The sequence below is a fragment of the Narcine bancroftii genome, chromosome 10 (genome assembly GCF_036971445.1).
Source record: "Narcine bancroftii isolate sNarBan1 chromosome 10, sNarBan1.hap1, whole genome shotgun sequence".
Classification (NCBI taxonomy): Eukaryota; Metazoa; Chordata; class Chondrichthyes; order Torpediniformes; family Narcinidae; genus Narcine; species Narcine bancroftii.
This window is the reverse complement of record NC_091478.1, coordinates 53,009,705-53,024,821: the sequence shown is the minus strand read 5'-3', so window position 1 is coordinate 53,024,821 and position 15,117 is coordinate 53,009,705. Positions and strand designations below refer to the sequence as shown.

Below are 15,117 nucleotides of genomic sequence, written 5' to 3'. Positions count from 1 at the left end.
CCATCCATTACCACCTGATGCACCTGCATTCCAAACTTCACCACCTGATGTACCTGCATTCCAACCTTCATCGCCCTATGTACCTTCATTCCAACCTTCTCCACTTCATGCTCCAGCATTGCAAGCTTTAGCACCTGATGCACCTGCATTCCAACCTTCACGGGCTGATGCACCTGCATTCCAACCTTCGCAGCCTGATGCACCTGCATTCCAACCTTCACCGCCTGATGCACCTGCATTCCAACCTTCACTGACTGATTCACCTGCACTTCAACCTTCACATCCTTATGCACCTGCATTCCAACCTTCTCCACCTGAGGCACCTGCATTCTAACCTTCACCGCCTGATATACCTGCATTCCAAACTTCGCAACCTGATACACCTGCATTCCAACATTCACTGCCTGATGCACCTGCATTCCAACCATCACCGCGTGATGCACCTGCATTCCAACCTTCACCACTTGGGGCACTTGCATTCCAACTTTCACCACCTGAGTCACTTGCATTCCAACATTCACTGACTGATGCACCTGCATTCCAAACTTCACTGACTGACGCTCCTGCATCCATTATTCACCGCCTGAGGCAACTGCATTCCAAATATCACCACCTGATGCACCTGCATTCCAACCACCACTGCCTGATTCACCTGCATTCCAACCTTCACTGCCTAATGCACCTGCATTCCAACCTTCACCATCTGGGGCACTTGTATTCCATCCTTCACTGCCTGAGACTCCTGCATCCAACCTTCACCACCTCAGGTAACAAACGACATTCCAACCATTACCACCTGATGCACCTGCATTCCAACCTTCACTGCCTGCTACATCTACATTCCAGCATTCACTGCCTGATGCACCTGCATTCCAACCATCATCGCCTCAGCCACCTGCATTCCAACCTTCACTGCCTGATGCACCTGCATTCCAAACTTCACCGCCTGATGCACCTGCATTCCAACCTTCACTATCTGAGGCAACTGCATTACAACCTTCACTGCCTGATGCATCTGCATTCCAATCTTCACCACCTGATGCACCTGCATTTCAACATTCACTGTCTGATGCAGCTGTTTTGCAACCTTTACCGCCTGAGGCACCTGCATTTCTGCCTTCATTGCCTGTTCATCACTACACCCATGTTTCATTGCACCTCCCCATGTTCACCACTTGTCACCTCTCAGACAATATTCTGCCTTCCTGTTACTGCCACCAACGTGGAAGATCTCCTATTTATCTGGATTTTACTGGGTCTTCCATACAGTTGCCCATCTTCCTCACCTGTCCAAGACATCCGGCAGCCTTTTGGTATCTTCCTCAATCACACACTGCCTCCCACCTCAGTCTCATCTGCAAACTTGTTGCATCCAACTCCATCTCGATCATCAATATATATTGTAAATAGCTGTGGTCCCAGCACTGAACCCTGCACTGAAATGGGTCCATTTATCACCGTACCAATCTGCTAACCAGTCCTTTATCCACATCAGCACATACCATGTTGTCTAATATTACACATCAATCGCCTGTGCAGAAAAAGCTTTTTGAAAGTCTATATTCACCTCACCCACTATATACGTTACGTCGTCAAAACATTCCAGATAATTTATCAAACATGATTTCCCTTTTCGAAATCCTTGCTGACTTGGACTGATCCTGTCTCTCCTCTCCAAATGCACACTTACTCTTTAACAAATGACTCCAACATTTTCCCCACATCTGAATTCAGACTTACTGGTCTGTCTCTCTTTCCTCCTTTCTAAAAAGGTGGTGTCACTAAGAGAATTGATCCACTAAGGTTGGAAAATAATCAGTCATGTATCCTCTGGGATTCAGACTATCAGGCCCTGGGAATTTTTTGACTTTCAATGTTATCTATTTACTTGATACAATTTCATAACTGATGGAAATCTCCATCAATTCTTCTGATGCTGGTCCCTCTAAATCTTTGTATCCCAATATGTCACGTGTGTTTTCCAGACACAAACATCAAAAACTGAATCAAGCCTTGTCTTCACTCTCAGATGGGTGTTAAATATTCTTTAGGATTACTCTGCATGGCAGAGCAGTTTTCTCCAGTTTACAGGGCAGCAGCTGTTCCTCAGACCTTGCAGGATCTAGATCTCAGTGCATAAGAACAGAAGAGTAGGAGTTGGCTATCTGACCCATCAAGCCTGCTCCATCATTCAATGAGATCATGGCTCATCTCCATCTACCTACCTTTTCCCCATGTCCCTTAATTCCCCTACTATGCAACGATCTATCTAACCTTGTCCCAAATATAGTTACTGAGGTCACCTCCACTGATTCAATGGGAAGAAAATTCCACAAATTCACAACCTTCTGGGAAAAGCAGTTTCTCCTCATCTCTTCCCTAAATCTACTACTCTGGATATTGAGTCTATATCCCCTTGTTATGGTCTCCCCAACCAATGGGTACAATTTGCCTACCTCTAACTTATCTATGCCTTTCATAATTTTATATGTTTCTATAAGATCCCCTCTCATTCTTCTGAATTCCAGTGAGTACAGTTCCTGACAACTCAATCACTCCTCATAGCCCAACCCCTTCTTGCCTGAAATCAGCCTGGTGAACCTCCTCTGCACAACCTCCAACACCAGTATGTCTCCCCTTAAGTAAGTAGACCAGGGGGCGTGGAAAGATGGCGTAGAGTCTAGACGTGTAATCTCGACCTCTCTGGCCAGGCTTTTAAGTACCCATTTTTTAATCCTTTGTTTTCAAGTTTAAACTTTTTAAATTTTAGTTTAAAGTATTGAGGAACTATTATGGTCATTAATGGTAAAAAAGATTAAACCTCAAGTGCAGAAGAAGTTACATTTTCGAAGTGCTGAAGATTTGGGGCCTAAACGACTTGATACAGCTTCAGGTTTAATTTCTTCAGTGTCTAAACCACAAAGACTGCCTGTGGGAACAGAAAAAAAAATGTCTTCTACTCACCAAGTGAAGGATGGCGCTGGAATTACCCGTTCTCTGGAGGAAGGTGCGTGTTCCCAAGAAGTGGATCCTGATTCTGGAAGCCTTTCAATTTTAACGCAGGGAGCATGCAGGAAGACAACTCCATTGTTTGAAATGCATCAGGAAGCATTTCAACCTGAAGATATTGATTTCCTCCGTGATTTTGCGAAAAAAACAATGAGCTGCGGGGGGAGAACAGCGGCGACCCCCTGAGGAAGTCGGGGTGCCGTCGCTGGGAGTCCAGACCCGCAGTAAAACTTTTGAAATGCCTTTCATTGAGTTGCAGCAGGAGCTGCAGTTACCTAGTTCTGCCACTACGTCAGATAAGCAGGGCTGAGCTTTTCTGAGTTACAATATATGCAGTTAAATGCTGTCATTCAACCTTTAATGAATGAGATGGTTCAAATGAATGCTAATATAAGTTCAGAATTGAATACAGTTAAAGATTTTTAAAAATTTCAGTCTGCTTTTTTGGACTGTAAACAGCAAGTGGTTTCTTTTTTTTAAAAACTTTATTTAAGATTTTATAACATGAATAAGATATAAGATTACATTAAAAAAAATTAAGAATAAGATAATGAAATTACAATACAGTATCAGTAATCTAAATAAACTATAACCCCCCTTCCCCCCACCAAAATAAAAATAAAGAGTGAAGAATTAATAAAGTTAGTAATATATGTAAGAAAAAAAACCACTTACAAAAAAAACAAAAACATAACAGATTAAAATGCTAACAAAAAGAAAAGTAATTAATACTAAGATATCACACTTAAAAACATATTTAAATCAAACTTAAATGCATATATTTAACAAACGGAGTCAAAATAAAACATGTATTTAACTCAAATTTAATATAAAAATCAGTAAAATTAGTAATATTACATATATATGAGTCCAACTTTTTCTGAAATGGGATCTCCGAGACTGGAATCTCTTGGATGAATAGAAGAATTTTCTTATTCTTATTCTACTTTTTTTTGTTATTATGATATTTTGATGTTATTCATTGTTTGGCTGGGGAGGGAGAGATTTTCTCTAAGTTCTTTACTAGTCATCAGCCACTGGTGACTGACCCACACCCAATTTTTGTTTCGGGATTACTACCTTTTGGTAGTTTTTTTTGTGGGGGGAATTTTTTTTATTTTCATTTTAGTTAGCTTTTAATTTGTGATTTTTTTTCTCCTATTGGAGGGCCTATTTGAGTTTTCATATAAAGATATTATTGGTATTTAGTAACAATAGTAGATAGCACCACCTACGGCTCCTAGAACGCTTCCACCAGCGTTGTCTCCGCTCCATCCTCAACATCCATTGGAGCGCTTACATCCCTAACGTCGAAGTACTCAAGATGGCAGAGGTCGACAGCATCGAGTCCACGCTGCTGAAGATCCAGCTGCGCTGGATGGGTCACGTCTCCAGAATGGAGGACCATCGCCTTCCCAAGATCGTGTTATATGGCGAGCTCTCCACTGGCCACCGTGACAGAGGTGCACCAAAGAAAAGGTACAAGGACTGCCTAAAGAAATCTCTTGGTGCCGGCCACATTGACCACCGCCAGTGGGCTGATAACGCCTCAAACCGTGCATCTTGGCGCCTCACAGTTTGGCGGGCAGCAACCTCCTTTGAAGAAGACCGCAGAGCCCACCTCACTGACAAAAGGCAAAGGAGGAAAAACCCAACACCCAACCCCAACCAACCAATTTTCCCCTGCAACCGCTGCAATCGTGTCTGCCTGTCCCGCATCGGACTTGTCAGCCACAAACGAGCCTGCAGCTGACGTGGACTTTTTACCCCCTCCATAAATCTTCATCCGCGAAGCCAAGCCAAAGAAGAAGAAAGAAAGAAGATAGTAGATAGTAGATTTGCTACTTTTAATGTTTGAGGTTTAAACAGTCCAATCAAGCATAAGCAAGTCTTGGCATATATTAAGAAAATGAAAATTGATGTTGCTTTTTAATAAGAAACACATTTGAATCTGAAGGAAATTATGAAATTAAAGAGGGACTGGGTTGGGCATGTATATTCTACTTCATTTAATTCTAGAGCTAAAGGTGTAGCAATTTTGATACATAAAAAATTATCTTTTGAATTACAATCAATGGAGGAAAAGGCAGGATGTATTCTTGAATTGTAAGATTTTTAGTGAATTTTGGACTTTACTTAATATTTATGCCCCAAATGTAGATGATGAAATATTTATTTCAGATGCATTTTTATATTTGGGTCAGGCTAATGATAATATTTTAGTTGGTGGTGGTTTTAATTGTGTTTTGGAACCTTTATTGGATAAATCTATGAAGAAAGTTAAGAAATCTAAGATGGCAGTTCAGGTTCAAGCGTTGATGAAAGATTTTAATTTAGTAGATATTTGGAGTCATCTTAATCCGACAGATAAAGATTTTTCCTTTTATTCATTTAGACATGAATCATTTTCAAGGATTGACTTTTTTTTAGTATTGGCACATTTACAAGGGAAGATACAACAAGCGGAATATAAAAATAGGGTGATTTCAGATCATTCTTTGTTATATTTTATATATGCAACTTCTGAGAAAATTCAAGTGGCTTATCATTGGAGATTTAATATTGTTGTTAAAAAATACGGAATTTATTGATTTTTTTTAAAAACAAATTAATTTTTTTGAAAATTATGGGATGCTATCACAGCTTATTTGAGAGGATAAATAATTAGTTATACTTCTAAAATAAAAAAGAATCGATTAAATCAGAGTCTTGATTTAGAGAAACAGATTGCTGAGTTAAAAAAGAAATTTCAGAAAGATGCTACTGAAGATCAGAAAATAGAATTATCTAGGTTGAAATTGGAATATAATACTTTGCAATCTTATCAATTTGAATGTGTGATTAATAGGACTAAACAATGGTATTATGAATGGGGAGAGAAAGCACATAAGGTATTGGCATGGCAATTAAAGAATGAACAGGTCTCGAGGACTATTAATGTTGTTAGACAAAATTCTCTTATTACATAAACCTCGTGAGATGAATGATGAATTTTGTTCATTTTATAAAAAGTTATATACATCTGAACAAAAACAAGAAATTGGATTGATTGATCTTTTTCTATCCCAGTTGAATTTACCGATATTAGAGGATGCAGATATACAGGAGTTTACTGATTCAGAAATTAAAATGGCTATGATGGAAATGCCGAACGGTAAATCGCCTGGTGATGATGGATTTTCGGTTGAATTTTATAAAATCTTTTATGATGATTCCTCTACAATGTTTGGGGATGTATTACATCAAGTTGGAGAACATTATGAATTACCTGAGTCTTGTTCTGATGCTTTAATTACAGTAATCCCAAAGAAAGATAGAGATCCTTTGAAAGTATCTTCATATAGACCAATTTTGTTGTTAAATGTAGATTATAAAATAATAGCTAAAATATTAGCAAATAGATTGGCTAAATTTTTACCTAAGGTGATTCATATGGATCAAACAGGTTTTATAAAGAATAGATATGTTCAGATAATATTTTGCACATGATTAGTTTGATTAATAGATTTCAACAATCTTCAGATCACCCGATGGTGATATCTTTAGATGCACAAAAAGCATTTGATAGAGTTGAGTGGAATTTTTTGTTTAAAGTTCTGGAGAAATTTAAGTTTGGTCCTTTTTTTATTGGTTGGACTGAGGCTTTATATAGTAAACTGGTAGCTAGAGTATTGACGAATGGCTTGATTTCAGAACCTTTTCAATTGACTCGATCAACTTGTCAAGGTTGTCCTTTATCACCAGCTTTGTTTGCGTTAGCGATTGAACCTTTAGCACAGCTGATAAGACAAAATACACAGATACAAGGTATGAAAGTTTTAGATGAGGAGTATAAAATTAATTTATTTGCTGATTTAACAAATCCAGCTCAGTCACTTTTGCACTTGAAGGAGTGTTTAATACAATATGGATGTCTTTCTGGATATAAAGTTAATTGGGGAAAAAAGTGAAATATTACTGGTAAGTGAAGGAGACTATTCAGTTTATAAGAATATTATTAATTTGAAATGGACTGATTGAATTAAATATTTGGGTATATTTCTGAATGTTGATTATCAATTGTTATATAAATTAAATTATGTTCCATTAATAAAAAAAATTAAAACTGATTTGATTAAATGGAAAGATTTACCTATTAATTTATTGGGTAGGATAAATACAATTAAGATTAATATTTTTCCATGTATGCAATATTTGTTTCAATCTATTCCGTATTTACTTGATAATATTTTTTTTCGAGATTTGAATAAAATGGTTAGGGAATTTTTATGGAGAGGTAAATTTTCGAGAGTAGCTTTGAATAAATTAACTTGGAAATATGAGTTAGGGGGATTACGTTTACCACATTTTCAAAATGATTATGAAGCATCCCAACTTAAATTTATTAGTTCATTGATGGATTTGGAATGTCCTCCAAGTTGGGCCAAAATTGAGATGGCAAATATTTCTGAATTTGAAATACATCAATTTTTGTTTAGATGGAATATAAATATGTTACAGCAATATAATGTGCCTATACTAAAACATTTAATGAAGCTATGGATTAAGAAAAATAAAATGATAGGCTCTAGGGCTGATTTATCGGCTTTGAGTCCGTTGTATAATAATCAACATTTCTTTTTCAATACATAATCGAAGTTTATTGCATTGGTGATTTAAAGGTATGAAGAATTTGGGAGATTGTTTTAAAGAGGGTAATTTTTTATCTTTTAATCAGATGAGGGACAGTTTTGTTATTGATAAGAATTCTTTGTTTCTCTATTACCAAATTCGATCTTCGGTAAAACATACATTTGGTAGAGATATGATTTTACCTGAAATGACTAAATTTGAGATTTTTCTTATGAAGGTACCAGAGAAGGGTTATATTTCATCTATGTAACAAATATTACAGGATGGTATGGATTAAAAAAAAGGTTGGGATAGGTCTAAACATAAATGGGAAGCGGACATTGGTTTTATTTTTCCGAGGATGATTGGTTAGATATTTGTTATGATAGTGTAACTAGATTGATAAATGCACGTTATGCAATGATTAACTATAATTTTTTTCTGCAGTTATACTTAACACCTGAAAATTTTTTAAAAAGTATGGTTTTCGTGAATCAGATTTGTGTTTTAGATGTGGTAATTTTGTTGAAACTTTTTTTCATGCTGTTTGATCATGTACAATCTTTTTGGAAGAAAATTCAATTGTTTTTAGAATACTTGTATAAGATTAAAATACTTTTAGATCCAACAGTGTTTTTATTGGGTAGTTTGCAACCTTTGAAAAGTTTGGGATTAGTTAAGTTACAACTTGCTTTTGTATATTTAGCTTCATCTGTAGCGAAAAAAATGTATTGCTAGTACGTAGAAAGATACAAATATGATTGATATTAATAGATGGCATAATGAGATGAAATATTGTTTAATAATGGAAAAAATTACATATGTTTCACGTGATAATTATAGTTTTTTTTATTAATAAGTGGTTGTTATATTCAGAATATTTACATTTCAATTTAAATTGATCAGATCTTAATATGTATGCTTAATTTAAAAAAATATATATTTTTTTCTTTCTTTATGGTTCTCCTTAGGCTGAAGGGTGGGGGGGGGGTTCTTTTCTTTTCTTTTTTTTTTCTTTTTTTTCTTTTTTTTCTATATATAAAAATTAATGTTCATGTTTAGGGTTAATTGTTGTATATGTTATGTACTAATTGTTTTTTGAATGAATAAATAAAGTTTTTTTAAAAAGTAAGTAGACCAGAACCATGTGCAGGACTCAGAGTCTGTGGTAGCCATGTTTGCTATATTACACTGGTGGGATGTTACTCCTTTGGACTCTGGCCATGTTTAAACTTTCCAGACTTGGTCCATGTTTACCCATGTTCTTTGGCTTGGCTTCGCGGACGAAGATTTATGGAGGGGGTAAAAAGTCCACGTCAGCTGCAGGCTCGTTTGTGGCTGACAAGTCCGATGCGGGACAGGCAGACACGATTGCAGCGGTTGCAGGGGAAAATTGGTTGGTTGGGGTTGGGTGTTGGGTTTTTCCTCCTTTGCCTTTTGTCAGTGAGGTGGGCTCTGCGGTCTTCTTCAAAGGAGGTTGCTGCCCGCCAAACTGTGAGGCGCCAAGATGCACGGTTTGAGGCGTTATCAGCCCACTGGCGGTGGTCAATGTGGCAGGCACCAAGAGATTTCTTTAGGCAGTCCTTGTACCTTTTCTTTGGTGCACCTCTGTCACGGTGGCCAGTGGAGAGCTCGCCATATAACACGATCTTGGGAAGGCGATGGTCCTCCATTCTGGAGACGTGACCCATCCAGCGCAGCTGGATCTTCAGCAGCGTGGACTCGATGCTGTTGACCTCTGCCATCTCGAGTACTTCGACGTTAGGGATGTAAGCGCTCCAATGGATGTTGAGGATGGAGCGGAGACAACGCTGGTGGAAGCGTTCTAGGAGCCATGTTAATACAGTACAAACACCAGTATGAACCATCTGGAGTTTGGGAATAAAACCAGTCCCGGAAAACCGGGACACTATGGAAATGTTCTTCATGGTAATCCCAGAAAACAGGGACATGGAGTCTAAAGAGTTAAATCCAACTAATTAGAACCAGGGTGTCAAGGAACAGTTCAGCACAAAACAGTTTGCACATTTAGTACATGCCAAATGTTTCTTTTGCCTCGCCCCATTGACCTGCACCCGGACCTAGTCCTCCCTATCCCTCCCGTCCATGTACCTATCCAAATATTTCTTCAGTGCTAAAATTGAAACCGCATTCACCACTTCAGCTGGCAGCTCATTCAACACTTCCATCAGTCTTCCAGTCACACACTTCTACAGGAAGAAAAAAAAACCCTCATATTTCCACGAAACATTTCACATTTCAACCTACTCCATGTCCTCTAGTTCTTGTCTCTCCTCATCTCAGTGGAGAAAGCCTGCTTGCATTTTATCTCTTTTATCTAGATTTAACAGGGATCTATTGGGTGGGCTTTGCATACCGAGGATATTGGGTGTTTGAATCAAAGCCAAAAGAGGTGGTGGAGGGGGCGCAGATACATCATCGAAAAGAGATTTGGACAAATACATCAATAGGGAAGTTGTCGAGGGATATAGACCAAACACACAAATGGTTGACCCAAATGTTAATGGTAAAACTGGCATTGAACAGAGCAGTGACTTTGGAAAATTGACCAGACTGAATGCCTTATCCGTGCTTGCCTCAGTTATCCATTTATTACCCCAGAGTTCAGCCTCTTGCTTGTCACTAGTGGACTTTCCCTCTGAATTTTGGAATGTCAGCACTCATTGGCAGACTGCACTAAATGGTAGAAATGCAAAATAAAACCAGCAAATGCTGGAACCACTCATCAGGTCAGGCAGCATCTTTAGAAAGAGAAGCATAGACAGTTGAAGACCCTTGTTCAGGACTCGCTGACCTAAAACATGAACTCTTTTTCTCTCTCTACAGGTGCTGCCTGGCCTGCTGAGTTCAGGCAGAGATTGATAGGTTTTTGATTAGCAAGGCATCAAAGGTTTTGGGGAGAAAACCGGACAGTGGGGTTGAGTGGGAAAATGGATCAACTCATGATGAAATGGTGGGGAAAACTCGATGGGCTGAATGGCCGATTTCTGCTCCTATGTCTTTTGGTCTAATGGTCTTAAATAGGAAGCAAATTAATTTTTGAATGATCGAGGAGTTGCAGACACTGAGGAACTGGCACAGTAAAGGAACTGAGCCAGAATAGATCAGCCACAATCATTGTGAATGGCAGGTAGGATTGAGCGGCCAATTTATTGGGGGTACTTATTTTTTTTAGCAGCTAAGGTGCTCTGTTGGGATGAAATGGAAAGAACATTTCATATAATGCAGTTTACCTAAAGTGAGTTGTGTTCTGTGCAACAGCATTAACGCTGCCTGCCATTAATGATCTTTAAAGTAAAGGCTTAAATTCTTCCATGGGAAGAAGACCGGGCCCCTTGATGAGAATGTCAGACAATTACAGAACAATTTGCCCTCTCCATCTCAAAACTTATCCATTAAAGCAAGCATACTTTTGTAAAAGTACAGTATTGTAGCTGGTTTTTAGTTGTTTGAGCAGTTGATTTCCTTTTATGAAGTACCCAATCAGCTGTAGCAAGTAAGAACTATAGTGAATATATTGTACAAAGTGTATGGATATAAACTGAGGATCATTATTATTAAGCCATCTCTCCTATGGCCCATTGTTCAATCTGCACTGCAGTTAAAGTTTTGAGTTGTATGTTATTTTCCTTCGGCAAATCAGCAGGAATTAAATCTTATTCTCCAAACTCTTCCCAATGCAGCTTCAAGTGGGAGATTGAAAAATGTAAGCCACACTTTTCGATCACCCCAGCGGAGGGTTACCTCTCCCCAGGAATGGAAGTGTCATTGGAGGTGATGTTCCAGCCCACCACAGTAAGCGCCGACATCCGTGTGCAAAACCTGAATTGCTTCATTGAGGAAGGCAAATCTCTCCAGATCCACCTGACCGGCTCGTGTGCACCAGCATCAGCCATGAAAGAGGTAGAAACATTTTCCTCAAAAACAGGTTGTGGCAGTCATATCAGAATCACTTCTAGTCTTCAGAGGTTCTTTACAAGTTCACGATTCTTGTCACATCTTGACATAGCGTTCAGTGCAGCACCATTACAGAGCCAGCGACCTGGGTTCGAATCCACCACTGTCTGTAAGGAGTTTGTATGTTCTCCCCGTAACCTCGTAGGTTTCCTCTGCTGCTCCAGTTTTCTCCCACTTTTCAAACATAAACGGTGTTCGTCACGTGGATGTATTTGGCAGAACAGGCTCGTGGGTCAGAAGGCCTGTTACCATACTGTTACACTGTGAAAAATTAAAACTTGACAGGTATATTTTGCAAACAGTCCAACTAATCAACTTATACATACTTCAGTAATAAACATATGTTACAGTGCGTGGAGTTGTAACCTAGACATGGTGCAGTAATAAACACCCGGTACAGTGCGTGGAGATGCAACCTGGACATCTTCTTTCTTTGGCTTGGCTTCGCGGACGAAGATTTATGGAGGGGGTAAAAAGTCCACGTCAGCTGCAGGCTCGTTTGTGGCTGACAAGTCCGATGCGGGACAGGCAGACACGATTGCAGCGGTTGCAGGGGAAAATTGGTTGGTTGGGGTTGGGTGTTGGGTTTTTCCTCCTTTGCCTTTTGTCAGTGAGGTGGGCGTGGAGATGCAACCTGGACATGGTACAGTAATAAACACCTGGTACAGTGCATGGAGTTGCAACCTGGACATGGTACAGTAATAAACATCCGGTACAGTGCGTGGAGATGCAACCTGGACATGGTACAGTAATAAACACACGGTACAGTGCGTGGAATTGTAACCTGGACATGGAACAGTAATAAACACCCGGTACAATGCGTGGAGTTGTAACCTGGACATGGTACAGTAATAAACTCCCTGTACACTGCGTGGAAGTGTAACCTGGACATGGTACAGTAATAAACACCCGGTACAGTGCGTGGAGATGCAACCTGGACATGGTACAGTAATAAACACCCGGAACACTGCATGGAATTTTAACTTGGACATTCTTCTCTTCTTCTTTTCTTCTTTGGCTTGGCTTCGCGGACGAAGATTTATGGAGGGGGTAAAAAGTCCACGTCAGCTGCAGGCTCGTTTGTGGCTGACCAGTCCGATGCGGGACAGGCAGACACGATTGCAGCGGTTGCAAGGGAAAATTGGTTGGTTGGGGTTGGGTGTTGGGTTTTTCCTCCTTTGCCTTTTGTCAGTGAGGTGGGCTCTGCGGTCTTCTTCAAAGGAGGCTGCTGCCCGCCAAACTGTGAGGCGCCAAGATGCACGGTTTGAGGCGTTATCAGCCCACTGGCGGTGGTCAATGTGGCAGGCACCAAGAGATTTCTTTAGGCAGTCCTTGTACCTTTTCTTTGGTGCACCTCTGTCACGGTGGCCAGTGGAGAGCTCGCCATATAATACAATCTTGGGAAGGCGATGGTCCTCCATTCTGGAGACGTGACCCATCCAGCGCAGCTGGATCTTCAGCAGCGTGGACTCGATGCTGTCGACCTCTGCCATCTCGAGTACCTCGACGTTAGGGGTGTGAGCGCTCCAATGGATGTTGAGGATGGAGCGGAGACAACGCTGGTGGAAGCGTTCTAGGAGCCGTAGGTGGTGCCGGTAGAGGACCCATGATTCGGAGCCGAACAGGAGTGTGGGTATGACAACGGCTCTGTATACGCTTATCTTTGTGAGGTTTTTCAGTTGGTTGTTTTTCCAGACTCTTTTGTGTAGTCTTCCAAAGGCGCTATTTGCCTTGGCGAGTCTGTTGTCTATCTCATTGTCGATCCTTGCATCTGATGAAATGGTGCAGCCGAGATAGGTAAACTGGTTGACCGTTTTGAGTTTTGTGTGCCCGATGGAGATGTGGGGGGGCTGGTAGTCATGGTGGGGAGCTGGCTGATGGAGGACCTCAGTTTTCTTCAGGCTGACTTCCAGGCCAAACATTTTGGCAGTTTCCGCAAAGCAGGACGTCAAGCGCTGAAGAGCTGGCTCTGAATGGGCAACTAAAGCGGCATCATCTGCAAAGAGTAGTTCACGGACAAGTTTCTCTTGTGTCTTGGTGTGAGCTTGCAGGCGCCTCAGATTGAAGAGACTGCCATCCGTGCGGTACCGGATGTAAACAGCGTCTTCATTGTTGGGGTCTTTCATGGCTTGGTTCAGCATCATGCTGAAGAAGATTGAAAAGAGGGTTGGTGCGAGAAAACAGCCTTGCTTCACGCCATTGTTAATGGAGAAGGGTTCAGAGAGCTCATTGCTGTATCTGACCCGACCTTGTTGGTTTTCGTGCAGTTGGATAATCATGTTGAGGAACTTTGGGGGACATCCGATGCGCTCTAGTATTTGCCAAAGCCCTTTCCTGCTCACGGTGTCGAAGGCTTTGGTGAGGTCAACAAAGGTGATGTAGAGTCCTTTGTTTTGTTCTCTACACTTTTCTTGGAGCTGTCTGAGGGCAAAGACCATGTCAGTGGTTCCTCTGTTAGCGCGAAAGCCGCACTGTGATTCTGGGAGAATATTCTCAGCGACACTAGGTATTATTCTATTTAGTAGAATCCTAGCGAAGATTTTGCCTGCAATGGAGAGCAACGTGATTCCCCTGTAGTTTGAGCAGTCTGATTTCTCGCCTTTGTTTTTGTACAGGGTGATGATGGTGGCATCACGAAGATCCTGAGGCAGTTTACCTTGGTCCCAACAAAGCTTGAAAAACTCATGTAGTTTGGCATGCAGAGTTTTGCCGCCAGCCTTCCAGACTTCTGGGGGGATTCCATCCATACCTGCTGCTTTGCCACTTTTCAGTTGTTCGATTGCCTTATATGTCTCATCCAGGGTGGGAACCTCATCCAGCTCTAGCCTTAGGGGCTGTTGAGGGAGCTGGAGCAGGGCGGAATCTTGGACTGAGCGGTTGGTACTGAAAAGAGATTGGAAGTGTTCTGACCATCGGTTGAGGATGGAGATCTTGTCGCTGAGGAGGACTTTGCCGTCTGAGCTGCGCAGCGGGCTTTGGACTTGGGGTGAGGGGCCGTACACAGCCTTTAGAGCCTCGTAGAAACCCCTGAAGTCGCCAATGTCCGCGCTGAGCTGTGTTCGTTTGGCGAGGCTAGTCCACCACTCATTTTGGATCTCCCGGAGTTTGCGCTGAAGATGGCTGCATGCGCGACGGAAGGCTTGTTTCTTCTCTGGACAGGACGGCTTTGTAAGGTGAGCCTGGTGGGCAGCTCGCTTCTTTGCCAGCAGCTCCTGGATTTCCTGGCTGTTTTCGTCAAACCAGTCCTTGTTTTTCCTGGAGGAGAAGCCCAGTACCTCTTCAGTGGATTGCAGTATGGTAGTCTTCAACTGATCCCAGAGGGTTTCAGGGGACGGGTCCGTGAGGCGGGTTGCAACGTCGAGCTTTGCTTTGAGGTTTGCCTGGAAGTTTCCTCTCGCTTCGTCTGACTGCAGTTTTCCAACATTGAACCTCTTTCTGGGGGCTTTATTGTTCCTGGGCTTTGGCTTGAAGTGAAGGTTGAGCTTGCAGCGAACCAGCCGGTGGTCAGTGTGGCATTCC

General features: G+C 41.2%; 1 protein-coding gene across 1 annotated transcript in view; it reads left to right on the top strand.

The window, feature by feature from the left end:
- Positions 1 to 15,117, top strand: part of hydin (HYDIN axonemal central pair apparatus protein) — a 1,560,590-nt gene that overhangs the window by 1,528,672 nt on the left and 16,801 nt on the right. Inside the window, exon 80 of the mRNA XM_069900939.1 lies at positions 11,325 to 11,544. Coding sequence (XP_069757040.1) covers positions 11,325 to 11,544 — 220 coding nt within the window. The remainder of the gene's footprint in view (positions 1 to 11,324; positions 11,545 to 15,117) is intronic.